This window comes from Aotus nancymaae, unplaced genomic scaffold (genome assembly GCF_030222135.1).
Source record: "Aotus nancymaae isolate 86718 unplaced genomic scaffold, 86718_ANA_hifiasm-v0.15.2.pri h1tg000028l, whole genome shotgun sequence".
In the NCBI taxonomy this organism is placed as follows: Eukaryota; Metazoa; Chordata; class Mammalia; order Primates; family Aotidae; genus Aotus; species Aotus nancymaae.
In genome coordinates this window covers 6850346-6876476 of record NW_026988441.1, presented here as the reverse complement: position 1 = coordinate 6876476, position 26131 = coordinate 6850346, and the positions used below count along the sequence as shown (strand labels likewise).

General features: G+C 50.7%; 1 protein-coding gene across 1 annotated transcript in view; it reads left to right on the top strand.

Annotated features, from left to right (window-relative positions):
* Positions 1–26131, top strand: part of GRIN2D (glutamate ionotropic receptor NMDA type subunit 2D) — a 52523-nt gene that overhangs the window by 7292 nt on the left and 19100 nt on the right. Inside the window, exons 3-9 of the mRNA XM_064381082.1 lie at positions 7374–7488; positions 7740–7951; positions 8231–8399; positions 9509–9662; positions 13737–13862; positions 14070–14299; positions 16336–16496. Of these exons, the coding sequence (XP_064237152.1) occupies positions 7374–7488; positions 7740–7951; positions 8231–8399; positions 9509–9662; positions 13737–13862; positions 14070–14299; positions 16336–16496 (1167 nt within the window). The remainder of the gene's footprint in view (positions 1–7373; positions 7489–7739; positions 7952–8230; positions 8400–9508; positions 9663–13736; positions 13863–14069; positions 14300–16335; positions 16497–26131) is intronic.

Sequence of the window (26131 nt, the reverse complement as noted above, 5' to 3'; positions counted from 1 at the left end):
AGGAGACTGCTGAGCCATATGATCATTTAGGGACCCCAAGATCCTCCCACCTTGTTGCTCTGTCTTCTCTGCATGGTCGAAACCAGGTCGTGGTCATGTCTGAATTGTAGCTCATGAGAAGGGGAAGAGAGGAAGTGGACAGCAAGCACTTTCCTTTTGAGTAAGTGAGGCAGAAGGGACACGCCTCACATCTTATTGTTGAGAAGGTAGTCACATGGTCAGGGCTGGCTTACTGGTTGTTGACAGTGGTGTCCATTCTGATTGGCTAGATGTCTATTGGGATTGGCTAAATGTCTATTCTGATTAGCTAGACGTCTCTTCTGATTGACTAGACGTCCATTCCGATTGGCTAGACTTCCATTCTGATTGGCTAGCGCCCATGCGTTGCCAATTGCTAGATAGTTTGAATATCACTCCTGCACATGGCCTGGGCCAACTGCAAGGAAGGCTGGGAAATGTCAGCCCTAGCTGGACAGGTGTGTGCCCAACTTACGCACTATTATTTTAGAAGAGGAGAACAGAGTTTGTTGGAAAACAGCATCTCAACAATAGGAAGCTCTGGGAATGGAAAAATTGATGAGTTTGGTGACAGAACAGTGAAAGGAGAGACCTTTAATCCTGAATGAGGATGAGGTGAATTTGGGAAGAGGTGATGGGTGGGTAAGAAGACCTAAGAGAGGAGAATTGAGAACTGGTGGATTGGGAATCAGGATCCCCTCAAAGAGGGTGAGAAAAGCATCCCTTCTTCATAAATACTTACTGAGCACCCGCTAGGAACTAGGGCTCATGCTGGGCGCTGGGAACACAGATGAATAAGACCATGGACTTATCCTTCAAAGAACACAGGGTCTTGTAAGGGTGGCAGACAGGGACGGGGATAATGGCAACGCAGCGTGATTCTTGCAGTAATGGAGGTCGCACGGGCATGGCGGGGGCATGGGGAGGAACACTGGCTAAGCCAGGACATTTTCGGTTGCATGAAGCAGAGTCTCATTCGAGTTTCCTTAGGAAAAAGGAGGTTTATTGGAAAAATAAGCAGAGGAACGCAGAAGTCAGAAATTGAGGCTAAGCCTGGGGCCAGCTACTCTTTCAGCTCTTTCTGCTTTGTTGTTGTTGTTGTTTTGTTTTGTTTGAGATGGAGTCTCGCTCTGTCGCCCAGGCGGGAGTGCAATGGTGGGATCTTGGCTCACTGCAACCTCCGCCTCCCGGGTTCAAGCAATTCTCCTGCCTCAGCCTCCTGAGCAGGGGGGATTACAGGCATGCGCCACCAGTCCTGGCTAATTTTATTTTTATTTTTAGTAGAGACGGGATTTCACCATGTTGGTCAGGCTGGTCTCAAACTCCTGACCTCAAATGATCTGCCCACCTCGGCCTCCCAAAGTGCTGGGATTCCAGGAGTGAGCGACTGCACCCGGCTGATTCTTTCTTTCTTACTCTGCCTTCTCCCTCCCTCCCTCTATTTGTCTCCTCCCTCTCTCTCCCTTTCTCTTTGTTTCTCAGGCTTGCCTCTCCCAGAGGCTGTTCAGTTCTTCACCCAGAATTTCTGCTCCCTCATAATTTCAGCTCTTGTTGGCCACAACCCATCCCTCCAGATCTCATACCAAAATGTCATCCCAAGAGAGGAAATGTATTAGCCTCAATCAGCCTTCCACGCCAGAGCGCACAAGTCACAGGTCAGCCTGTGGAGTCAGGAAGGTTTCTTTTCTCTTTTTCTTTTTTTTTTTTTTAAGATGGAGTCTCACTCTGTTGCCCAGGCTGGAGTGCAGTGGTACGACCTTGGCTCACCGCAACCTCCACCTCCCGGGTTCAGGTGATTCTCCTGCCTCAGCCTCCTGAGTAGCTGGGATTACAGGCGTGCGCCACCACGCCCAGCTAATTTTTGTATTTTTAGTAGAGACGGGGTTTCACCATGTTGCCCAGGATGGTCTGGAACTCCTGGGAGTCAGGAAGGTTTCTAGGAAGAGATATCTGAGCTGTGACCTGAGGGATGAACTGCTCATTGATTCATTTATTGATTGAAATGCCCTTTATTGAAAGTCTACTATGACTTGGTGCAGTAGCTCACACCTGTAATCCCAGCACTTTGGGAGGCTGAGGTGGGTGGATCACCTGAGGTCAGGAGTTCGAAACCTACCTGACCAACATGGAGAAACCCCGTCTCTACTAAAAATCCAAAATTTGCTGGTCGTGGTGGTGCATGCCTGTAATCCCAGCTACTCAGGAGACTGAGGCAGGAGAATCACTTGAACCCAAGAGGTTGAGGTTGCAGTGAGCCAAGATCATGCCATTGCACTCCAGCCTGGGCAACCAGAGCGAAACTCCATCTCAAAAAGAAAAGAAAGTCTGCTATGTGCCAGGCATTGCTTTAGACACAGAGTATATATAGTGTTAAATAAGGTCCCTGCTCTCACAGAGCTTACAATCTAATAAAGGAGAAAAGCAATGAGCAAATACATAAAGAAAATATCAAGCAGACAATAACTTCTGTTATGAAAATCAAATGGGGAATGTGATAAGAAATGCGTAGGGGGCTGTGGTCAGGAAAGGCCTTTCTGAATAGGTGAAATTTGGAGGTTAAAAAAAAATGGATAGTCCAGGCTGTGGCTCATGGCTGTAATCTCAGCGCTTTGGGAGGCTGAGGCAGGAGGTTTGCTTGAGGCCAGGAGTTCCAGGCCAGCCTGGGTAACATAGTGAGAACATCTCTTCAAAAAAATTTAAAAATTAGTTGGGCATGGTGGTGTGTGCCACTTGGGAGGCTAAGGTGGGAGGATCACTTGAGCCTGGGAGATCGAGGCTGCAATGATCTGTAATCTATTCACTGCAGTCCAGCCTGTGCAACAAAGTAAGACTGTCCTAAAAAGTTTTTTTTAATTAAAATTTTAAAAATGAGTAGGCCAGGTGCAGTGGCTCACACCTGTAATCTCAGTGCTTTGGGAGCTGAGGTGGCAGATCACTTGAGGTCAGGAGTTCAAGACCAGCCCAGCCAACACAGTGAAACCCCATCTCTACTAAAAAGTACAAAAATTAGCCAGGTGTGGTGACATGCACCTGTAATCCCAGCTACTCAGGAGGCTGAAGCAGAAGAATCACTTGAACTGGGGAGACAGAGGTTGCAGTCAGCAGTGATCATGCCACTGCACTCCAGCCTGGTGACAGAGCAACACTCTGTCTCAAAAAACTAAATAAATAAAGGAAAAAGAAATGGATAAAGAGAAGGAGCCACGCATTGGAAGATCTCAGTGAAGGGAGACGGAACAGCAGATGCAAAGGCCCTGGGGCTGGAACTGCCTTGTCTCAGTCTGTTTTGTGTTGCTATGACAGAATGTCATAGGCGGGGTAACTTACAATGAGTAGAAATTTGTTGGCTTGTGGTTCTGGAGGCTGGGAAGTCCAACATCAAGATGTCATCATCTGGTGAGGGTCTTCTTTCGGCATCATTACATGACGGAGGGGATCACATGGCAGAAGGGCAAAGAGAGAAGTGGGAGGAAGATCAAGAAAACCCACTCCTGCAACTACGGCATTGGTCCAGTCGTGAAGGCACTGGCGCCCTCATGACCTAAACGCTTCTTAAAGGTTCCGCCTCCCAATTTGCAATACCATCACACTGACTATTTATTTGTTTATTTGTTTTTGAGATGAAGTCTCCCTCTGTTGCCCAGGCTGGAGTGCAGTGGCATGATCTTGGCTCACTGCAACCTCCACCTCCCGGGTTCAAGCGGTTCTCCTGTCTCAGCCTCCCGAGTAGCTGGGATTGCAGATGTGTGCCACCATGCCCAGCTAATTTTTTTTTTTTTTTGAGATGGAGTCTTACTCTGTCACCAGGCTGGAGTGCAGTGGCACCATATCAGCTCACTGCAACCTCTGCCTCCTGGGTTCAAGTGATTTGCCTGCCTCAGCCTCCCAAGTAGCTGAGACCACAGGCACACGCCGCCAGCCCCAGCTAATTTTTTTGTGTTTTTAGTAGAGATGGGGTTTTGCCATGTTGGCCAGGATGGTCTTGATCTCCTGAACTCGTAATCTGCCCACCTTGGCCTCCCAAAGTGCTGGGATTACCGGCATGAGCCACTGCACCCAGCTAATTTTTATATTTTTGTAGAGATAGGGTTTCACCATATTGGCCAGGCTGGTCTCGAACTCCTGACCTCAGGTGATCCACCAGCCTTGGCTTCTCAAAGTGCTCCCAAACGGATTACAGGCGTGAGCCACCGCACCTGAACTTTTTGTTTTTTTGTTTGTTTGTTTGTTTTGTTTTGTTATTTAGATGGAGTCTCGCTCTGTTGCCCTGGCTAAAGTGCAGTGGCCAGATCTAAGCTCACTGCAACCTCAACCTCCCTCCCAGGTTTAAGCAAGTCTCCTGAATATCTGGGATTACAGACACTGGCCACCATGCCTGGCAAACGTATTTTTAGTAGAGACAGGGTTTCACCATGCTGGCCAGGCTGGTCTCAAACTCCTGACCTCAAGTGATCTGCCCCTGCTCAGCCTCACAAAGTGCTAGGATTATAGATGTGAGCCGCTGCGCCCAGCCTGGACTTGATTCTAAGAGTAGTGGGGAGTTCACCAGAAACAGTATTCCAGTTGGGGAAACAGCATGTGAAATAGCCCACAGGGGAGAAAACCTTGGGTAGATTGGGGGGACCACCATAGTTCAGAGCAGACGAAAGCCACAGGATTAGGAGCTGGAGTGACAGGCCGGGTGCAGTGGCTCATGCCTGTAATTCCAGCACTTTGGGAAGCTGAGGCATGCAGGCAGATCACGAGGTCAAGAGATCGAGACCTGAGGCAGGCAGACAGATCACGAGGTCAAGAGATCGAGACCATCCTAGCCAACATGGTGAAACCCTGTGTCTACTAAAAATAGAAAAATTAGCTGGACATGGTAGCGTGCACCTGTAATCCCAAGAGAATCTCTTGAACCTGGTTGGCAGAGGTTGCAGTGAGCTCAGGTCGCACCACTGCACTCCAGCCTGGAGACAGAGTGAGACTCCATCTCAAAAAAATTAAAAAAGGAATCTGAGTGACAAGGCTGGGAGGTGGGTGGCCCCGGGCCTTTGCCTTCAATGCCAGGTTGAGACGCCTGCATGTTCCATAGCACTGGAGAGCCAGGGGTGGATTATGAGCGGGAGATGAGTAGAGTAAGTTTGGATGTAGAAAGACCCCTCTGTGTCCTGGTGGGAAACAGAATGCAGACGCTCCGCCTCAAAAGAGAGATTGGAAGCTGGGATGAGGGCCCAGGAGGGCTGTGGGGAGCCACAGAAGAAGATGGGGCAGCGAGAGCCCCAGGGCAGGAAGCAGGAGACTTGGGGACCCATGGGCTGGGTGGGGGAAGGGAGGAAGGCAGATGAGAGTCTAGCCCAGTGACTGGGTGGATGATGAGAGACAGTGAAAGTATACAGGGCGATGTTGCATAGCGAAGATATCTAGGAGTCCAGGGACACCCCCTGCCATTCCCTGCCCTGGGCACTTCAACCCAGAGGAAGAGACATTTGAGCTCAGTGTTTAAGACACATAGAGTTGGTCATGGCTGGACACGGTGGCTCACGCTGGTACTCCCAGAACTTTGGGAGGCCAAGGCAGGTGGATTACCTGAGCTCGGGAGTTCAAGACCAGCCTGGGAAACATGGCGAAACCTCGTCTCTACGAATGATGCAAAAATTAATTGGGTGTGGTGGTGCGCATTCATAGTCCCAGCAGCTTCTCAGGAGGCTGAGGTGGAAGGATCAGTTGAGCCTGTGAGGTGGAGGTTGCAGTGAGTCAGGATCACTCCATTGCACTCCAATCTGGGTGACAGAGTGTGACCCTGTCTCAAAAGAATCGTAATAGTAATAATAATAATGAGTTGGTCAACATAGGGGTGGCATAAGAGTTTTCAGAGAGAACAGCATTTGCGAAGGCCTAGAGATACGAAATCACTTGACGTGTTTGGGAGATAACCTTGCTTCCAAAGTTGATAGAGGAAAACGAAGAATTCTGGGTGCAAAGAGTTTGAGAGTGGGAAACTCTCAGAGATGTGGCTTCAGAGGAAGGCAGAGTCACAACAAAAACGGACTCTAGGGGTCTAGCATAGTGATCCACACCTATAATACCAGCACGTTGGGAGGTTGAGGTGGGAGGATCATTTGAGCTCAGGAGCTCAAGATCAGCCTGGTAAAAATAGTGAGACCCTATCTCTACTTAAAAAAAAAAAAGGCACCGGGTGTGGTGGCTCACGCCTGTAATCCCAGCACTTTGGGAGGCCGAGGTGGGCGGATCACGAGGTCAAGAGATCGAGACCATCCTGGTCAACATGGTGAAACCCTGTCTCTACTAAAAATACAAAAAATTAGCTGGGCATGGTAGCGCGTGCCTGTAATCCCAGCTACTCAGGAGGCCGAGGCAGGAGAATTGCCTGAACCCGGGAGGCGGAGGTTGCGGTGAGCCGAGATCGCGCCATTGCACTCCAGCCTGGGTAATAAGAGTGAAACTCCGTCTCAAAAAAAAAAAAAAAAGGCTTGGCGAGATGGCTCACACCTGTAATCCCAGCACCTTGAGAGGCTGAAGTGGGTGGATCACTTGAGGTCAGGAGTTCGAGACCAGCCTGGCCAACATGGTGAAACCCCATCTCTACTAAACACACAAAAATTAGCTGGGTGTGGTGGCACACACCTGCAATCCCAGCTACTCAGGAGGCTGAGGCAGGAGAATTGCTTGAACCTGGGAGGCGGAGGTTGCAGTAAGCGGAGATGACCCCACTGCACTCCAACATGGGTGACAGAGCGAGACTGTCTCAAAAAAAAAAAAAAAAATGCCGGGCGAGGTGGCTCATGTCTGTAATCCCAGCACTTTGGGAGGCCGAAGTGGGCAGATCACCTGAGGTTGGGAGTTTGAGACCAGCCTGACCAACATGGAGAAACCCGTCTCTAAAAAAAAAAAAATAGCCAGGTGTGGTGGTGCATGCCTGTAATCCCAGCTCAGGAGGCTGGGGCGGGAGAATCGCTTGAACTTAGGAAGCAGAGATTGCAGTGAGCCAGGATCACACTCCAGTCTGGGCGACAGAGCAAGACTCCATCTCAAAAAATGGAAAAAACAGTCAAACGCCATCTCTACTTTAAAAAAAAAAAAAAGGAAAAAAGAATAAAAGGGGACTCTAGGGCCTCAACATCAGGCTGAGACTCTGGGACCTTACCTTGGGGGCCTGGTGGCATTGAGCAGCCAAGGGCAGGGTGCTGAGCAGGGAAGGGGTATATTTGCATTTTTGAGACCTTAGAGGTAAAGGAGGAGAGATTTCAGCTGGGGGCTGGGGCTGGTCGGTAGGAAGGGGACTTTCTCTCCTTCAGCTGCCAAGGTCCAGCCCAAGCCCCAGCATGTCCCCTGCCCTTCCTCCTGGGCAGGTACTTCATGAACATCACCTGGGATAACCGGGATTACTCTTTCAATGAGGATGGCTTCCTAGTGAACCCCTCCCTGGTGGTCATCTCCCTCACCAGAGACAGGACGTGGGAGGTGGTGAGTCGAAGCCCAGACCACAGGCATGGTAGAGGGCCTGGACTCCTGCATCCTGGCAGGGGGTGGGGCCTGAGGTCCTGGACTACGAAGGTGGAGGGGACAGGGAGCCTGGACTCTGGGGTCCTAGGGTCTGAAGGTGGGAGGGGCTACGGGGTCTTGGAGGAAGCTGCTGCCCACACACCTAAGTCTGATGGAGGAGGACACCATGGGAAGTCCCCCAGGAAGCCTGTCTCTTCTTCCCTTTGGCCAAGGTGGGCAGCTGGGAGCAGCAGACGCTCCGCCTCAAGTACCCGCTGTGGTCCCGCTATGGTCGCTTCCTGCAGCCAGTGGACGACACGCAGCACCTCACAGTGGCCACGCTGGAGGAGAGGCCATTTGTCATCGTGGAGCCTGCAGACCCCATCAGTGGCACCTGCATCCGAGATTCCGTCCCCTGCCGGAGCCAGCTAAACCGGACACACAGGTGACAGCTTGGGATCCAGGAGTTCAGGCTCCAAAACCCTCCTCCAGTGAAGCCCAGTAGTCCTGGCCCCCAGTCTCTTCCTCTCTTGGGACCCAGGACCCACAAAGCCCTCCAGCTTGATGACTTCGGACAAACCCCAGAATTCTTTGAGCCTCAGTTTCCCCTGAAAGCGCTAACCATAGTTTTAGCTGCTGTCTGTCCGTTCCTCCATACCTTCTCTTTATGGGAGAGTCTAAGGAGGGGGTCCCCAAACTCCCCAAGCCTGGTCAATCCCCGCAGCCCTCCCCCGGATGCTCCCCGCCCGGAAAAGCGCTGCTGCAAGGGTTTCTGCATCGACATTCTGAAGCGGCTGGCGCAGACCATCGGCTTCAGCTATGACCTCTACCTGGTCACCAACGGCAAGCACGGAAAGAAGATCGATGGCGTCTGGAATGGCATGATCGGGGAGGTGAGGGGCGGACGGGAGGCGGGGAGTCTTCGGGGCGGAGTCAAGAGGCGGGCACTGCCAGGCGCGGTGGCTTCACGCCTGTAATCCTAGCACTTTGGGAGGCCGAGGGGGGTGGATTGCCTGAGGTCAGGAGTTCGAGACCAGCCTGGGCAACACGGTGAAACCCTGTCTCTATTAAAATACAAAAAATTAGCCGGGCATGGTGGTGCACCCCTGTAATCCCAGCTACTCGGGAGGCTGAGGCAGGAGAATCGCTTGAACCCGGGAGGCAGAGGTTGTAGTGAGCTGAGATCGCGCGCCACTGCACTCCAGTCTGGGCCACAGAGCGAGACTCCGTCCCCCTAAAAAAAAGAAGCGGAGAGGCGGGCACGCTGAGGCGGGGGCTCGGCGGAATTGAGGGAACACCTGATTCTGGACCTGGGGCGGGGCCACGGGAAGGACAGGTCTTGGAACAAGGGGCGGGGTCAGGTGGTATCGGGGCGGGGCTTGGAGGAGGGGCTTTGAGGCAGAGGAAGCGGGGCTAGGAGGGTGGGACTGCTAGGGGAAAGGGGCGGGGCTGGGAGAAGGGACTTTGGGATGGAGGAAGTGGGATTAGGAGTGTGGAACTCCCACGGTGGGGCGGGGCTGGGAGGAGGGACTTTGGGGTCGAGGAGGTGGGACTAGGAGGGTGGAATTCCCACAGAAAGGGGGCGGGACTAGGAGGAGGAACTTTGGGGCAGTGGAGGCGGGGCTAGGAGGGTGAGGCTCCTAGAGGAAGGGGGCGGGGCTGGGAGGAGGAACTTTGGGGTAGAGGAGGAGGGGCTAGGAGGGTGGGAATCCTAGGGGAAGCGGGTGGGGCTGGGAAGGTATGGACCAAGGCCTTGAGGACTTGCTGGAAGCAGCGGGATAGGACGCAGGCTACCAATTCCCAATCTTATTCCCCATCTCTCACCTCTGCCTTTCCCTGCCCCACTCTGCGTCCCCCTCCTCACCCACCCCGCAATCCCTCTTAGCCCCTTCCCTCACCCTGTCACTGGTCTGCTCCCGGGGCCCGTCTCTGCCCGCTGTCCATGTCAGTCTGCCAGCCTGAGCCGGGTTCCCTCGCCCACTTCTCATCACCCCCACCCCAGGTGTTCTACCAGCGCGCAGACATGGCCATCGGCTCCCTCACCATCAACGAGGAGCGCTCCGAGATCGTGGACTTCTCCGTCCCCTTCGTGGAGACAGGCATCAGCGTCATGGTGGCGCGCAGCAACGGCACAGTGTCCCCCTCCGCTTTCCTCGGTAAGCTGGGGCCCTGGGACAGGGAGCGAGACCTAGGCAAAGCAGCCACCCCCAACCGTGTGGGCCCTGGGGTCAGAAAACCTGCGTTCCCGGTATCATCGGTACTGAACTCACAGTGCAACTTTGGTGAAGTGACATCATTTCTGAGCCTCAGTTTCCTAATCTGCAAGATGGAAGAAATAATTTCCCTACCCAGAAGACATTTTATCAAGATGCTAAAGAAGCTTGAGCCCCAGAGCCTTCTCTTGCACTGCACCTTCCAAGCCCTGCACCTGGTTTTGTATTTATAAGGTTGAATTCTCTCAACGAGAGCCCTCCAAATTGTCCAAGCTTCAGGCCCCACAAAACCCAAGTGTTTCCCTGTATCTAGGTATGAGATGAAGAGAACAAATTAGCACAGTACCAGCACCTTGTAATTTTTTTTTTGAGACAGAGTCTTACTCAGTCACCCAAGCTAGAGTACAGTGGCGCAATTCAGCTCACTGCAACCTCCGCCTCCCAGGTTCAAGCGATTCCCCTGCCTCAGCCTTTTGAGTAACTGGGACTACAGGTGTGCACCACCACGCCCAGCTAATTTTTTGTATTTTATTAGAGACGGGGTTTCATTGTGTTAGCCAGGATGGTCTCGATCTCCTGACCTTGTGATCTGCCCACCTCGGTCTCCTGACCTCGTGATCTGCCCATCTTGGCCTCCCAAAGTGCTGGGATTACAGGCATGAGCCACCGCACTCGGCCACCCATCAGTATTTACTAAGCACCTACTATGTGCCAGGCGGTGGACTCCACATTGGGAACACAGTGGTAAATGAGGCAGACACAAATCCCTGTCCTGTAGGATCTCTCATTCTTGTGAAGGAGACAGAAGATAAACTCTGTTTTTTTTGTTTTTTTTTTTTTAAAGATAGAGTCTCACTCTGTCACCAAGGCTGGAGTGCAGTGTCTCAATCTTGGCCCAATGCAACCTCCACCTCCCAGGTTGAAGCAATTCTCCTGTCTCAGCTTCCCAAGTAACTGGGATTACAAGCATGTGCCACCACACCTGGCCAATTTTTGTATTTTTAGTAGAGAGGGAGTTGCACCATGGTGGCCAGGCTGGTCTTGACCTCCTGACCTTGGGGGATCTGCCTACCTCGGCCTTCCAAAGTGCTGGGATTACAGGCATGAGCCATTGCACCCGGACAAGAGTTTTAACTACAGAATGTGGTGTGGGGGATATATACTCAGATATAGGTTTTTAAAGTATCTAGCTTTGTGTAATCCCAGCTACTCAGGAGGCTGAGGTGTGAGGATGGCTTAAGCCCAGGAGGCAGAGGTTGCAGTGAGCTGGATAACACCACTGCACTCCAGTCTGGGTGACAAAATGAGGCCAGGCGTGGTGGTCACACCTGTAATCCCAGCACTTTGGGAGGCCAAAGTAGGTGGATCACTTGAGGTCAGGAGATTGAGACCAGCCCAGCCAACATGGTGAAACTCTGTCTCTACTAAAAATACAAAATTAGCTGGGCGTGGTGGCGTGCACCTGTAATCCCAGCTACTCAGGAGGTTGAGACATGAGAATCACTTGAACCCAGGGGGCAGAGGTTGCAGTGAGCCAAGATCACACCACTGCACTCCAGCCTGGGCAGAAGAGTGAAACTGTGTTTCCAATAAATAAATAAATACATAAAAAAAGAAAAAATCCCTCTCTGTGGAAGTAAGTGGCTGGTGGGAATTTTACTGCAAGGTCCACGCCGGAGACAGAGTGAGGGTGTGCAGTAGGAAGTGACAGTAGACAGACTCAGGGTGTGGTTAGGGAGCTGCCCACCAGCGGGGCTGGTGGCTTTGAGATGGGTTGGGCAGAGGGCCCATTTCTGAGCTGGAGAAGCACAAGGCCAAGGGCAACTGTTCTTGCCAGTTTCCACTTGCTCTCTGAAGTCTGAGCAGAGCTTCCAGGAGAGGGGAGGGGCTGGAATAAGAGCCATCCCTTCCTTTGTGTTTTGTTTTCTGTTTATTTTGCCCAACAGTGTCTCCTGTGGCCTCCTCTTTGCACCGAGGTCTCTGCAGGGCATACTGAGAAGCACCACGTGGGGTCCCTGCTTGCAGGCAGCACACTGCAGGGGAGTGACAAGGTCCTGTTTATGCCCCACCAAGCTGCCCCGCAGCGGTGACAGGAGTGTCAGCAGCTGCCGCAGTGACTGTCCAGGGTGCTGACCTTGCTGTGACAGGGGCAGTCCTGGCAGCTCACACTTGGCCCTGGGAAGTTGAATCACCTGGTCCTAATCTCAAGGAAACGGTGATTTGGGTTGATTGTTGGTGAGCTCCCAGGGACGACACACGGTCATTAAATGTGAGGAGGGGACACATGAATGGGAGGTTGTTTGATGGACAGGGCAGGGTGTTACCTCTAGCAGGGAAACCTAGGAGACAAGGAACAGAGGGTGTCACTGGTTCAGCCACCTGAGAGGTTTTTTTTTGTTTTGTTTTGCGATCTCAGCTCATTGCAACTTCTGCCTCCCGGGTTCAAGCGATTCTCCTGCCTCAGCCTACCGAGTAGCTGGGACTACAGGTGCCTGTCACCACACCTGGCTAATTTTTGTATTTTTAGTACAGACAAGGTTTCACTATATTGGCCAGGCTGGTCTCAAACACCTGACCTTGTGATCTACCCACCTTGGCCTCCCAAAGTGCTGGGAATACAGGCGTGAGCCACCACGCCTGACCGCCTATGAGACCTTTAATCTCCTTTAGTTCCAATATTCCACCTGACAAATATCATGCTTTGGGAATATCATTTTGTGAGCCCCAACAATACATTGTGCTGGGAGTACAGGCGTGAGCCACCACGCCGGCTTTTGTTTTGTTTTTTTTGTTTTTTGAGACAGAGTCTTGCTGTGTCACCCAGGCTGTAGTGCAGTGGCATGATCTCGGCTCACTGCAACCTCCACCTCCTGGGTTCAAGCGATTCTCATGCCTCAGCCTCCTGAGTAGCTAGGACTATAGGCGCCCGCCACGACACCCAGCTAATTTTTTGTATTTTAGTAGAGATGGGATTTCACCATGTTGGCTAGGATGGTCTTGAACTCCTGACCTCAGGTGATCCTCCTGCTTTGGCCTCCAAGGTGTTGGGATTACAGGCGTGAGCCACCGAGCCCGGCCACCTGTGAGTTCTGAGTAGTTAAAGCATGGGTGCTTCAGAGAGTGATCAGGCCGGAGAGGACAGTGTGACAAGGCTGAGTGGCAGAGACTTTGTCCTAGGGGTGCTAGGGAGCCCGAGGAGAGCTGTAAGCAGGAGAGGGGCCAGGTCATCTCTGCGTTGTGTGGGGGATGGGCTATAGGAGACAGACAGGAGCTCTGGAGGCTGGGGAGATGGTTGGTGGGAGGAGATGAGGCCTCAGACCTGTTGGCCATGAGAATGGAGAGGAGAGGCCCAAGTAGCATCAGGGGCGGGAGCGTGGGTTGGAGACTGACAGGCTGTGGCCAGCAAGGGAGTGGGAGGGAGGACGGCAAATGGAGTTTAAGCCTGTGACTGGGTGGATGGTGAGGCCCCGATTTGGGGAACATGGGCGCTGGTCTGGGCTCAGCATGGGACATGATGAATGGCCTAGGGGGATGGCTGGGGTAGGTGGAGGCTCAGGCCTGTGGCTCAGGAAACATTTAGGAGACAGTTTCTGTTTGGTAGCTGAAACCACAGAAATGCCTACCATGGCTCTCTTTGAAAATAGCTGCCTCCTAGGGGTCTGGGTGGGCCATAAGACTCTTGGAGATGGAGAACCAGAGAAAGGACCAGAATAGGATGGGGTCAGATCTGGGCCGCACCTCGTTCACTTGCTGTAGTACCCTAGGGTTTTTAAATTTTCTTTCTTTCTCTTTCTTTCCTTCCTTCTTTCTTTCTCTCTCTCTCTCTCTCTTTCTTTTTTTTTGTAGAGACAGGGTCTCACTATGTTCAAGCCAGGCTAGTCTTGAACTTCAGGCGTCAAGTGATCTTCCCGCCTCAGACTCCCAAAGTTCTAGGAGTACAGGCGTGAGCCACCGCCCCAGCCTGATCCTGAGTCTTTTGCTTGGCTGAGCCATGACCACGCACTCCCTTGTCCCCAGAGCCCTACAGTCCCGCCGTGTGGGTGATGATGTTCGTCATGTGCCTCACTGTGGTTGCCGTCACTGTTTTCATCTTCGAGTACCTCAGTCCTGTCGGCTACAACCGCAGCCTGTCCACTGGCAAGCGTGAGTCCCCCTTCCTCCATCCGCCTGCCGCGGAGCTACCTAACCACAGAGAGAGAACTACATTTCCCAGCAGGCCCCTGGGGGTCAAGCTAGGGCATCTCGAGGTGCCAGAGTCCTTGGGGGCCACTGGGAATTGTAGTTCTTTTTTTTCCGCTCCCTTATTGCGAAGGGATTTGGGGTCCATGTCCGCGTCCTGGCCCCCTGCAGGCCCTGGTGGCTCAACCTTCACCATTGGGAAATCCATCTGGCTGCTCTGGGCCCTGGTGTTCAATAATTCGGTGCCCGTGGAGAACCCCCGGGGAACCACCAGCAAAATCATGGTGCTGGTGTGGGCCTTCTTCGCCGTCATCTTCCTCGCCAGCTACACAGCCAACCTGGCCGCCTTCATGATCCAGGAGGAGTACGTGGATACCGTGTCCGGGCTCAGTGACCGCAAGGTGTGTGTGAGTCCAGGGCTGGGCTGGGGCTGGAGGTCACAGAGCTTGGCATGTGGTAGATTACAGAGGATTCTTGGGGGGTAGGGGGTGGCGGCAGGGGTCTCTTCCCAAGGAGAATTCCAGAATGGTAGAATGGAAGGTTGTGGATGGAGAAAGAACACGGTTCACCATGAGCTATTTAAAATATTCCTAGGGGAAGGGGTGTCCCTGAATGTTCTAGGGGCAGTTGTGCCAAATGGGATATTTTAGAACCGGTGCTTCTCTCAAACTGTGAGGAAGGATTCATTTTTGAAAATTCTAGTCCATTGCAGACCAATGCTTTTGTGAAATTCAGTGGAAATGAATTATTAGAAAAGTAAAATAAGATCTAAAACCAAGACAGACAAAAGTCAAACCCAACCAGCCACGGTGGCTCACACCTGTAATCCCAGCACTTTGGGAGGCCGAGGTGGGTGGATCACCTGAGGTCAGGAGTTTGAGACCAGCCTGGCCAACATGGTGAAACTCGTCTCTACTAAAAATAAAAAAAAATTAGCCGGATGTGGTGGCGGGTGCCTGTAATCCCAGCTACTTGGGAGTCTGAGGCAGGAGAATCGCTTGAACCTGGGAGGCAGAGGTTGCAGTGAGGCAAGACTGGCCATTGCACTCCAGCCTGGGCAACAAGAGTGAAACTCTGTCTCAAACAAACAAACAAACAAACAAACAAAAAGTCAAACCCACAGTTTTATTATTAGATTCAACAGACGAAAAACAATCCTGTCGGCCAGGCACAGTAGCTCACACCTATAATCCCAGCACTTTGGGAGGCTGAGGAGGGTGGATCACCTGAGGTCGGGAGTTGGAGACCAGCCTGACCAACATGAAGAAACCCTGTTTCTACTAAAAATACAAAATTAGCCGAGTGTGATGGCTCATGCCTGTAATCCCAGCTACTCGGGAGGCTGAGGCAGGAGAATTGTTTGAACCCAGGTGGTGGAGGTTGTGGTGAGCTGAGATTGGCCATTGCACTCCAGCCTGGGCAACAAGAGCGAAACTCCGTCTCAAAAAAAAAAAAAGAAAAGAAAAACGATCCTGTCAAATCGCTCTCTAAATGCCCACTCCCTCCATTCCTGTATGCACCTCACTGCAATCACGGTTTGCTGAGGGACTGGCGGTTTGTAGAGCACACTTTGAGACTAAAGTGATTCTCCAGCCAGGTGTCATGGCCTATTAGAGACTCAAGAAATCAGTTTGATGGGTTGCAATAAGTTTTTTTTTTTTTTGAGACAGTCTCACTTTGTTGCCAGACTGGAGCACAGTGGTGAGATCTCAGCTCACTGCAACCCCTGCTTCTCGGGTTCAAGTGATTCTCCTGCTTCAGCCTCCCGAGTAGCTGGGAGTACAGGCATGTGCCACCACATCCAGCTAATTTTTGTATTTTTAGTAGAGATGGAGTTTCACCATGTTGGCCAGGATGGTCTCTGAACTCCTGACCTCAAGTGATCCACCTGCTCGGCCTCCCAAAGTGCTGGGATTACAGGTGTGAGCCACCGCACCCGGCCAACAATAAGCATTTTTTAATGGAATGGAGAAGAATAGAAAATAATAGTTGATTGCATCTTATGTAGTGCGTTCGGTTTTATAAAACTTGTTTTAGTCATATACACACCTGACATTGAGCCAGCACACACCCATCTGGCTACATCTGTTGTTAAAACAGCGAACTATTTCTGAACAGATTGGTAAATAGCAACAGCCCCTGCCATGCCAGCCTCTCCCCCCAGGACCTCCTGTGATTCACTAAGTGAAGGCTTAACTCCTGGCACATCAGGGGCCTCAGGGAGGCTTCTCGTGACCTTTTGGATTATGTGTCTGCAACTGTGTGTGCTGAGTGCCAGTGAAAGCACATTTCCTAATGTAGTGAGCAAGTCTTGAGAAATACTGAATACTTCTGGGACTGGGGTGTCTTCCAGATAGCGGATGTCTCTCAGAATGGGGGATTCATGTTAGGCACATCCCTGTGGAGGGTGCCCTAATCACTCCGCATTCTGCCCCAGTTCCAGAGGCCCCAGGAGCAGTACCCGCCCCTGAAGTTCGGGACCGTGCCCAACGGGTCCACGGAGAAGAACATCCGCAGCAACTACCCCGATATGCACAGCTACATGGTGCGCTACAACCAGCCCCGCGTAGAGGAAGCACTCACTCAGCTCAAGGCAGGGTCAGCGCAGACTCGGGGGCCGGGGATGGAGGTGGGGCCACTGGGGACCTGAGGATGCTCAAAGATGGCAAGGGGTCAAGGTTCATTCATTCAGCCCCAGAGGTCAGCCCTGGGTGGGTCAGCTTGGAGGGTGGAGGTCATTGAGGGTGGAAGTGGACTCCTCCTCCCAGGAGCAGGGTCCCTGGGATATTTTCAGGGATGCAGTAGTTCTGGATTCCGGGGTGAGACTGCCAGGGCTCCAGTCTTTGCTCTTCCCCTTCTTGGCTTTGTGACCTTCAGCAAGTTACTAAGCCTCTCTGAACCTCTGCTTCCTCCTCTGTAAAATGAGGATAACAAGAGTATCTCCGTTGTAGTGATCATAAGGTCGTTATAAGAATTAAACTAGTTTAAAAAAAAAAGAATTAAACTAGTTTAGCCAGGCATGGTGGCCGGCTCCTGTAATCCCAGCTACCCGGGAGACTGAGGCAGAAGAATCGCTCGAACCCGGGAGGCAGAGATTGCGGTGATCTGAGATTGTGCCATTGCACTCCAATCTAGGCAACAAGAGCAAAACTGCGTCTCAAAGAAATAAATAAATAAGAAAGAAAAGAAAAAAAATTAAACTAGTTAATCCACTCAGAACATTTACAACAGTGCCCGGCACACTGTAGGTGCTTGCTGATATTATCATTATCATTAGACTGAACTCACTGGAATCAATCCTTGGATTGCATTTTTTATCTTTTTACATCCCTTTGCCAAATCATAGGGGTGAAGTTAAATTCAGAGACTAGGCACAGTGGCTCATGCCTGTAATCCCAGCACTTTGGGAGACGGAGGCTGGCAGACCACCTCAGGTCAAGAGTTCGAGACCAGCCTGGCCAACATGGTGAAACCTTGTCTCTATTTAAAATACAAAAATTAGGTTGCGTGTGGTGGTGGGCGTCTATAATCCCAGCACTTTGGGAAGCCGAGACGGGCAGATCATTTGAGGTCAGGAGTTCGAGTACAGCCTGATCAACATGGTAAAACCTTGTCTGTACTTAAAATATAAAAATTAGCCAGGCATGATAGTGCGCGCCTATAATCCCAGCTGCTTGGGAGGCTGAGGCAGGAGAATTGCTGGAACCTGGGAGGTGGAGGTTGCAGTGAGCCAACATCGTGCCATTGCACTCCAGCCTGGGCAACAGAGAAAGACTCCATCTCAAAAACAAAATGAAACAAAAAATGTTCAGTTCAGGCCCCAAAGTGCAGCCCATGATTCCAACAAGAATGAGGACAGTAACTCTCTCCCTGTCCCGCATTTACTCAGTCCTTCTGTGTGTATTTTTCTTCTCTACTCTACGCCAGGCAGTGAACAAATAGACCTGATTCGTAGGTTGAATGGTGGGAAATGAACAATAAACATGCAGACAGAAAAATCAAGATCTTTTCAGAAAGTGATGGTGAGCTAGAGGGCGGCTAGGCTGGGATATTTTCACCTGGGTGTTTGGGGCAGGTTTCTCAGGAGGTGACATTTGTGCAGAACCCTGTCGGAGGTGCAAGAGCTAGCCAGGCGGACTTATGGAAGCAGAGCCTTGCAGGTAGAAGGAACAGGGTGTGCAAAGGGCCTGAGGTGGGTGTGGTGTTGGTTTAATGGAGGAACAGCAAGAAGGCCTGTGTGGCTGAAGGGCTAGGAGCTGAGATGAGAGGCTAGACGAGGGGAGGATTCCAGGCATGAGGCCAAGGTCAGGGCTGGACTTTATACTAAGGGCAGTGAGAAGCCATGGGGAGTGGAGACTTTAAGGAAGGAAGGGTATGATCTGATTTCTGTTTTTGTGTTTTTTGTTGTTGTTTTTGTTTGTTTTGAGACAGAGTCTTGCTCTGTCGCCCAAGCTGGAGTGCAGTGGTTTGATCTCATCTTACTGCAACCTCTGCCTTCCTGGGGTTTAAGCAATTCTCCCACCACAGTCTCCTGAGTAGCTGGGATTACAGGCATGCACCACTATGCCCAGCTACTTTTTGTATTTTTGGTAGAGATGGGGTTTCACATTTTGGTCAGGCTGGTCTTGATCTCCTGACATCAGATGATCTGTCTGCCTCAGCCTCCCAAAGTACTGGGATTAGAGGTGTGAACCACCATGCCCAGCCTAAAAAAATTTCTCATGCCAGATGCAGTGGCTCATACCTGTAATCCTAAAGCTTCATGAGGCCAAGATGAGAGGATCACTTACGGCCAGGAGTTCGAGACCAGCCTGTGAAATGTAGTGAGACCCCTTGACTCAACAAAAAAAAAAAAAAAAATTTTTTTTGAGACAGAGTCTCACTCTGTCGTCCAGGCTGGAGTGCAGTGGCTTGATCTCGGCTCACTGCAACTGCTGCCTCCAGGTTTAAGTGATTCTCCTGCCTCAGCATCCCAAGTAGCTGGGACTACAGGTGCCTACCACCACACTTGGCTAATTTTTGTATTTTTAGTAGAGATGAGATTTTGCCATGTTGGTCAGGGTGGTCTGGAACTCCTGACCTCAGGTGATCCACCCACCTCAGCCTCCCAAAGTGCTGGGATTACAGGCATGAGCCACCACGCCCGGCGAACAAAATAAAATTTAAATTAGCCAGGCATCATGGTGTGCACCAGTAGTCCCATCTCCTTGGGAGGCTAAAGTGGGAGGATCACTTGAGCCCAGGAGATGGAGGCTGCAGTAAGCTATGGTCACACCACTACACTCTAGCCCTGGTAATAGAGCCTTAGACCCTGTCTCCAAAAAAAAAAAAAAAAAGAAAGAAAGAAAGAAGAAAATATTTAAGAGCACCAGCTTTATGCCAGGCGTAGTTCCTACACTGGATAACAATAGTTAACAAAATAGGTCAGTTCCCCACATCAGCTAGGAATGCTTTAACAGAGGGTTCTTTATCTCTCACAATAAGAAGTCCAGGGCTGGCATGATAGCTTAAAAATACCATTAACAGGCCAGGCTCGGTGGCTCATGCCTGAACTCTCAGCACTTTGGGAGGCCAAGGTGGGTGGATCATGAGGTCAGGAGTTTGAGACCAGCCTGGTGAACAAGGTGAAAGCCTGTCTCTACTAAAAAATACAAAAATTAGCTGGGCGTGGTGGCGGGTACCTGTAATCCCAGATACTCAGAGAGCTGAGGCAGGAGAATCGTTTGAACCCAGGAGGCGGAGGTGGCAGTGAGCCAAGATTGCACCATTGCACTCCAGCTTGGGCAACAAAATGAGACTCTGTCTCAAAAAAAATGCCATTAGCAATCTGAAATCTGCTTGTAATCCCAGCACTTTGGTAGACCGAGGTGGGTGGCCTGGCCAACATGGTGAAACTCCGTTTCTCCTAAATATAAAAAATTAGCGGGGCGTGGTGGCGGGCGCCTGTAATCCCAGCTACTCAGGAGACTGAGGCAGGAGAATTGCTTGAACCCAGGAGGTGGAGGTTGCAGTGAGCCGAGATCACACCACTGTACTCCAGCCTGGGCAACAGAGTGAGACTCTGTCTCAAAAATTTAAAAATCTGAATGAACTCTTTCCACATTTTTCTTCCACTGAGCTTGCAGCATAGACCTTCTTGCTCATTTTGGTTTCCTCATGGTCATGAAAAGGGGGCTGCCCTCCGTGGAGCACAGTAGTTGCAGGGAAGCAGTGGAAGCAAGAGTGGAGGATACTGCCTGCTGCAGCGGCTCGTGTCTGTAATCGCAGCACTTTGGGAGGCCAAGGCGGGTGGATCATGAGGTCAAGTTCAACACCAGCCTGGCCAAGATGGTGAAACCCCATCTCTACTAAAACTACAAAAATTAGCCAGATACGGTGGCAGGTGCCTGTAACCTCAGCTACTCAGGAGGCTGAGGCAGGAGAATCGCTTGAACCAGGGTGGCAGAGGTTGCAGTGAGCCGAGATTGTGCCACTTCACTCCAGCCTTGGCAACAGAGTGAGACTCCGTCTCAAAAAAAAAAAAAGAGTGGAGGATTTTCTCCTGGCAAGTGTTTGCCTTTTTACTGGGGAAAGTACACCTTTCACAGAGACTTCTGGCTGTTTCAGATGGCCACTATTAGCTGCAAGGGAAGCTGGGAAATTGAGTGTCAGCCTTCCAGCCTCTGTTTAGAAAAAAGCCAAGGAAGAGGCTGTAAATGGACATATGGTAGCCAAGCTGTCTATGAGTCCTGACCTCGTGGAGTCTGTATTTTGCCACCTAGCCTTTTCTCTCTAGCACATTTTTCTTCTCTAGTGTTCTATCCTCAATCTCTCTCTCTCTCTCTCAATTTCTGGGGACACGTGGTCTCTTGTCTCCGATCTGTGTGTCCTATTTGTGCTTTCCTTGCAATCCTCTCATTTCTGATACTCAGGACTTCAGCACTTTCTTATCAGTCACATCTTTTTTTTTTTTTTTTTTTTGAGATGAAGTTTTGCAATTTTTGCCCAGGCTGGAGTGCAGTGGTGTGATCTCGGCTCACTGCAACCTCCATCTCCTGGGTACAAGTGATATTCCTGCCTCAGCCTTCTGAGTAGTTGGGATTACAGGACTGCTCCCAGCTAGTTTCGTATTTTTAGTAGAGATGGGGTTTCACCATGTTGACCAGGCTGGTCTCGAACTCCTGACCTCAAGTGATCCGCCTGCCTCAGCCTCCCAAAGTGCTGGGACTCCAGGCGTGAGCCACCGCGCCCTGCCCAGTCACCTCTTCTTTATCTCCCCTCCAGTAACTGCTGGTCTCTCTGCCCCACTTGAGTCCCTTGGAACAATTGCCTCTTCCTCCTTTACCCTCCTCTTTAAAGCATCATTAACATGAGGTGGGTTTTGTCACAGACTTTTTAAAATTTTCCACTTGTCACACCATCAATTCCAGCAAAACAACACATAGGGACACTTGTGATTATACTCGGCTCACCCAGATAATCCAGAGTCATCCCCCATGTCATGGTCCTCAACTTAATCACACCCACAAAATCGCTTTTGTGATGTAAGGTAACATATTCACAAGTTGCAGGTTTTCGGGTATGGACATCTTTGGTGGGGAGAGACATTATTCTGTCCACCACAGAGCCCCAGAACATAATCTCTAAGGCAGGTGTGGATTCGGGGTGGGGACAACCCCTTGGCCCTTGGCCCCAGATACTCCGCTCCTTGATGGGGCAGACGGAATCTCAACAAATGGGACCCATCGGGCAGATCGCTTGAGGTCAGGGATCTGAGATCAGCCTGGCCAACATGGTGAAACCCCATCTCTACTAAAAATACAAAAAATTAGCCAGGAGTGGTGGCAAGCGCCTGTAATCCTAGCTACTCGGGAGCCTGAGGCAGGAGAATCACTTGAACCCAGGAGACCGAGGTTGCAGTGAGCCAAGATCGTGCCATTGCACTCCAGTCTGGGTGACAGTGAGCCTCCATCCCCGCCCCCCAAAAAATGGGTCCCAGAACAACACCCCCTAGCCTGAGGTCTAAGGTAGGTACTGAATTTGTAGATTTATAGACGGAGATGTTGAGACACAGCACAGAATGGGAAAAATAATTTTATTTTTTACATTACGCTTTCATCCATCCATTCATTACTTCAACAAGTACTTACCGAGTTCCTTTGATGTGTTCGGCTCTGTGCCAGATGCCTAGGTCCCTGGTAACTTGAAGCTTCCCTTCTGGTGGAGGGAGGTGGAAAACACACAGATGTTATAAATATCCCTTAAAGTATCTCAGATCTTGCCACTGAGGGAGTTTATCTCTGGCCATCTTTCTGTCCAGTTCTATTTGCTTCCAAGTTGTACCTCATCTAATTCCCTTCTCTCTGGAGGACGGTTTTCTACATCTCCCCATAGGATGCCCCATGGCCTGGGAGTTCCCAATAGCATCCTGGGGATGCTTAGCAGTGGTGAGTTTATTATTTTTATTTTTATTATTATTTTTTTTAATTTACCACCACCACCACCCCGCCCAACAGCAGTGAGTTTAGAACCAGATGGAGGCTGGGTGTGGAGGCTTACACCTACAACCCCAGCACTTTGGGAGGCTGAGGCAGGCAGATCACTTGAGGTAAGGAGTTCAAGACTAGCTTGGACAACTTGGCGAAACCCCATCTCTACTAAAAATGCAAAAATTAGAAAGGCATGGTGGTTCGTACCTGTAATCCCAGCTATTCCGGAAGCCAAGGCGGGAGAATCACTTAAATCTGGGAGGTGGAGGCTGCTGTGAGCTGAGATCACACCATTGCACTCCAGCCTGGGAGACAGGGCAAGACCCTGTCTCAAAAAAAAAAAAAAAAAAAAAAAGGAACCAGATAGTCTTGGGTTCCAATGGGAGCTACACCCCTTACGTGCTCGTGAGCCCAAATTTCTGCCTCCCTTCTATGGGGTCAACAATCCCTCCAGTCCATCAAGTGGCTCTGGGAAACGGTTCTGTGTTACAGCCCCTCATAGTGAGGATCTGATTGGTCCAGCTGGGGCTCAGGTATCCATGCCAGGACTAATCAGCAGCATGGTGGGGGCAGAGCACAGTCACGTGGTTCCCCCCAGTTGCGTCTTCCGCATTCAAAGGTGTGAAGACCCTGTGGGCAAGAAAAGCCTCACGGGCGTCTCCAGTCACCCTTCTTTCACCTGCCTCCTGCCTTCTTGTCAGCTCTGAAGCTTGAGAGCCCCTCAGCCGTCTTCCCAGGGCTCCCCCATCTGGAGAGCACCCCTGTGCCCGGCACCCGTGGTCTTCCTTCACGTTCTGCTGCCTGGGGAATGAAGTTTTTCCTTCCTCACTTCCCGTTTCTCCCTTTCATTAGATGATTTGTTTGCCACGCTTTCTTATTGTCAAAATGAAGAACCCTCCCTCCCCCTTCCTTGATGTCAGTGGTTTGAGGAGTTTCCTTCTCTCTTTCTGCAGCAGAGCGGGGGAACCGCCTGTGTCATTTACAATATTCTTTGTAGTAGCCATGTGGAAATTCATGTTTTTTTTGGCGGGGGCAGGTATGGAGTCTCATTCTCACCCAAGGTGTGATGTTGAGATCTTGGCTCACTGCAACCTCTGCCTCCTGGTCAAGCAATCCTCCTTCCTCAGCCTCCTGAGTAACTGGGATTGCGGGCTAATTGTGTGTGTGTGTATTTTTAGTAGAGACGGGGTTTCATCATGCTGACCAGGCTCCTCTCAAACTCCTGACCTCAGGTGATCCGCCCACCTTGGCCTCCCAAAGTGCTGGGATGACGGGTGTGAGCAACCACACCTGGCCTTCAAAATATGTTTTATGTACTCCAGTAGTTCCAAAATGTTATCATTTTGACATGCAATCAATTTAAAAATTAATAAGATGTTTTGTATTTTTATCAGTACTTTTTGGCAGGGGATCCAGTGTATAGTTACCCTCACAGCACACATCAATTCAAACTCGTTGTATTTCAAGAGTTCCGTAACCACGTCTGGCTAGTGGCTGTCATACGGGATTGTAGAGCTAGAACTCTGTTTTTAAAATCTTTTCTGTTACTTTCTTTCCCCTCCTTGCCTTCTTTTAGGGGCCACATAAAAATCGTCCCTTAGTCCTTCCTCTTCCTCCTTCTCTTCTTTCTCTCACTTGTACCTCTTCCCTTCATCATCTCTTCCTTTGCTTCCCTTCGCCCTGATGTCATTCAGGGTCTTCCCGCCCTGGATCTAAATGATGCTGGTGCCATCCCCCTCTTCCTGAGAATTCTGCAAATTCCTGGGGTTCTCAGGGTCACCCTGGCTTCTAGCTCTTCTCTGCAGAATTTAATTCACTTTCTGGACCATCTCACTGGCCAGAGTGTGTCTTCTCAGTTCCAGGCCCTATTTGCCAGAATTGGAACCCACCCCTCCCTTAATCTTTATCCGCATTGGTGATAAGCGAGACTCTGGACTGAAGACTGGGAATGAATGCAGAGCTGTGTATTTCTACCTGCACCTGCTGCAGTGTAATTACCTGCTACAGTGTAATTCTAAGGTTTTAGTGGCCACATAAAAAGATCTAACAAGGGCTGGGCACAATGGAGCCGCCGAGGCAGGCGGATCAGCTGAGGTCAGGAGTTCAAGACCAGGTTGGCCAACATGATGAAACTCTGTCTTTACTAAAAATACAAAAATTTGCCCGGCTGTGGTGGCATGCACCCATAGTCCCAGCTACTCGGGAAGCTAAGGCAGGAGAATTGCTTGAACCTGGGAAGCGGAGGTTGCGGTGAGCCTAGATCATGCCACTGCACTCCAGCCTGGTAGATAAGAGTTGAAACTTGGTCTAAAAAAAAAAGAAGCAGGCAAGGCCAAGATAGGTGGTTCATTCCTGTAATCTCAGCACTTCGGGAGGCAGAGGCAGGTGGATTGCTTGAGGTCAGGAGTTCAATACCAGCCTGACCAATATGATAAAACCCCATCTCTACAAAAAATACAAAAATTAGCTGGGCATGGTAGCGTGTGCCTGTAAACCCAGCTACTAGGGAGGCTGAAGCAGGAGAATTGCTTGGACCCGGGAGGCAGAGGTTGTAGTGAGCCGAGATCGCACCACTGTACTCCAGCCTGGGCAACAAAACGAGACTTCGTCTCAACAACAAAAGTAGGTGAAATCACTTTTTAATAATATATTTTACCTAACTATGTCCAAAATATTATTTTGACACGTAATCAGTACAAACAAGGTTGAGACCTTTTACATAATTTTTTCCCACGTGCTGTTTTTGAAATTGGTGTGCATTAAAAAAAAATTTTTTTTTTTTGAGTCAGAGTCTCACTCTGTCGCCCAAGCTGGAGTGCAATGGTGCAATCTCAGCTCACTGCAACCTCCACCTCCCAGGTTCAAGCGATTCTCCTGCCTCAGCCTCCCGAGTAGCTGGGATTACAGGCTCCCACCACTATGCCCAGCTACTTTTTGTATTTTTAGTAGCGACAGGATTTCGCCATGTTGGCCAGACTGGTCTCCATCTCCTGACCTCGGGTGATCTGCCCACTTCAGCCTCCTAAAGTGTTGGGATTACAGGCGTGAGCCACTGCGCCCGGTCATTGGTGTGCATTTTACACTCACAGCACATCTCTGTCCAGAGTGACCACATTTCAAGTGATCCACAGCCCTAGTGGCTTGTCACTGCCGCATTGGACAGCCCAGGTCGACATCACCCAAACGCAGAAAGTTTCCTAGTGAACATTGTGAACAGAAAACAGAAAAGGGCCTAACCGGCCCCCCAGGCCCCTGGGACTTTTTTACTTCCTTTACTCACCCAGAGCATTCTCCCCAGCCAGCCTGCTGACTCATCTCTCCCCCTTCCCCCTTCTTCCGTTATTTTCCTCCGTAGCCATTCCCTCCAGGAAAAACCCTGAGAATTCCAGATATTCTCTTTCTCTCTCTCTCTCTCTCTCTCTCTCTGGCACAGCAGGGTGCCTTTGCAGGATGCCACCTCTCATCCCTACTTACACCCTCCTCAGAAGGCAGGGATGGCTGTGAACAGACTCACCTCCCTCTTTTACCCCTACAGGGTTACCTCACACTTCCATGCTGTTCATTCCCTGCAGTCAGAGAGTAAGAATTCAGACTCTCAGTGGGGAGGTGGGGGATCCCACTTTCCCTTTTTTTTTAAGATGGAGTCTCACTCTGTCGCCTAGGCTGCAGTGCAGTGATGCAATCTCGGCTCACTGCAACCTCCGCCTCCCGGGTTCAAGCAATTCTCCTGCCTCAGCCTCCTGAGTAGCTGGGATTACAGGCACG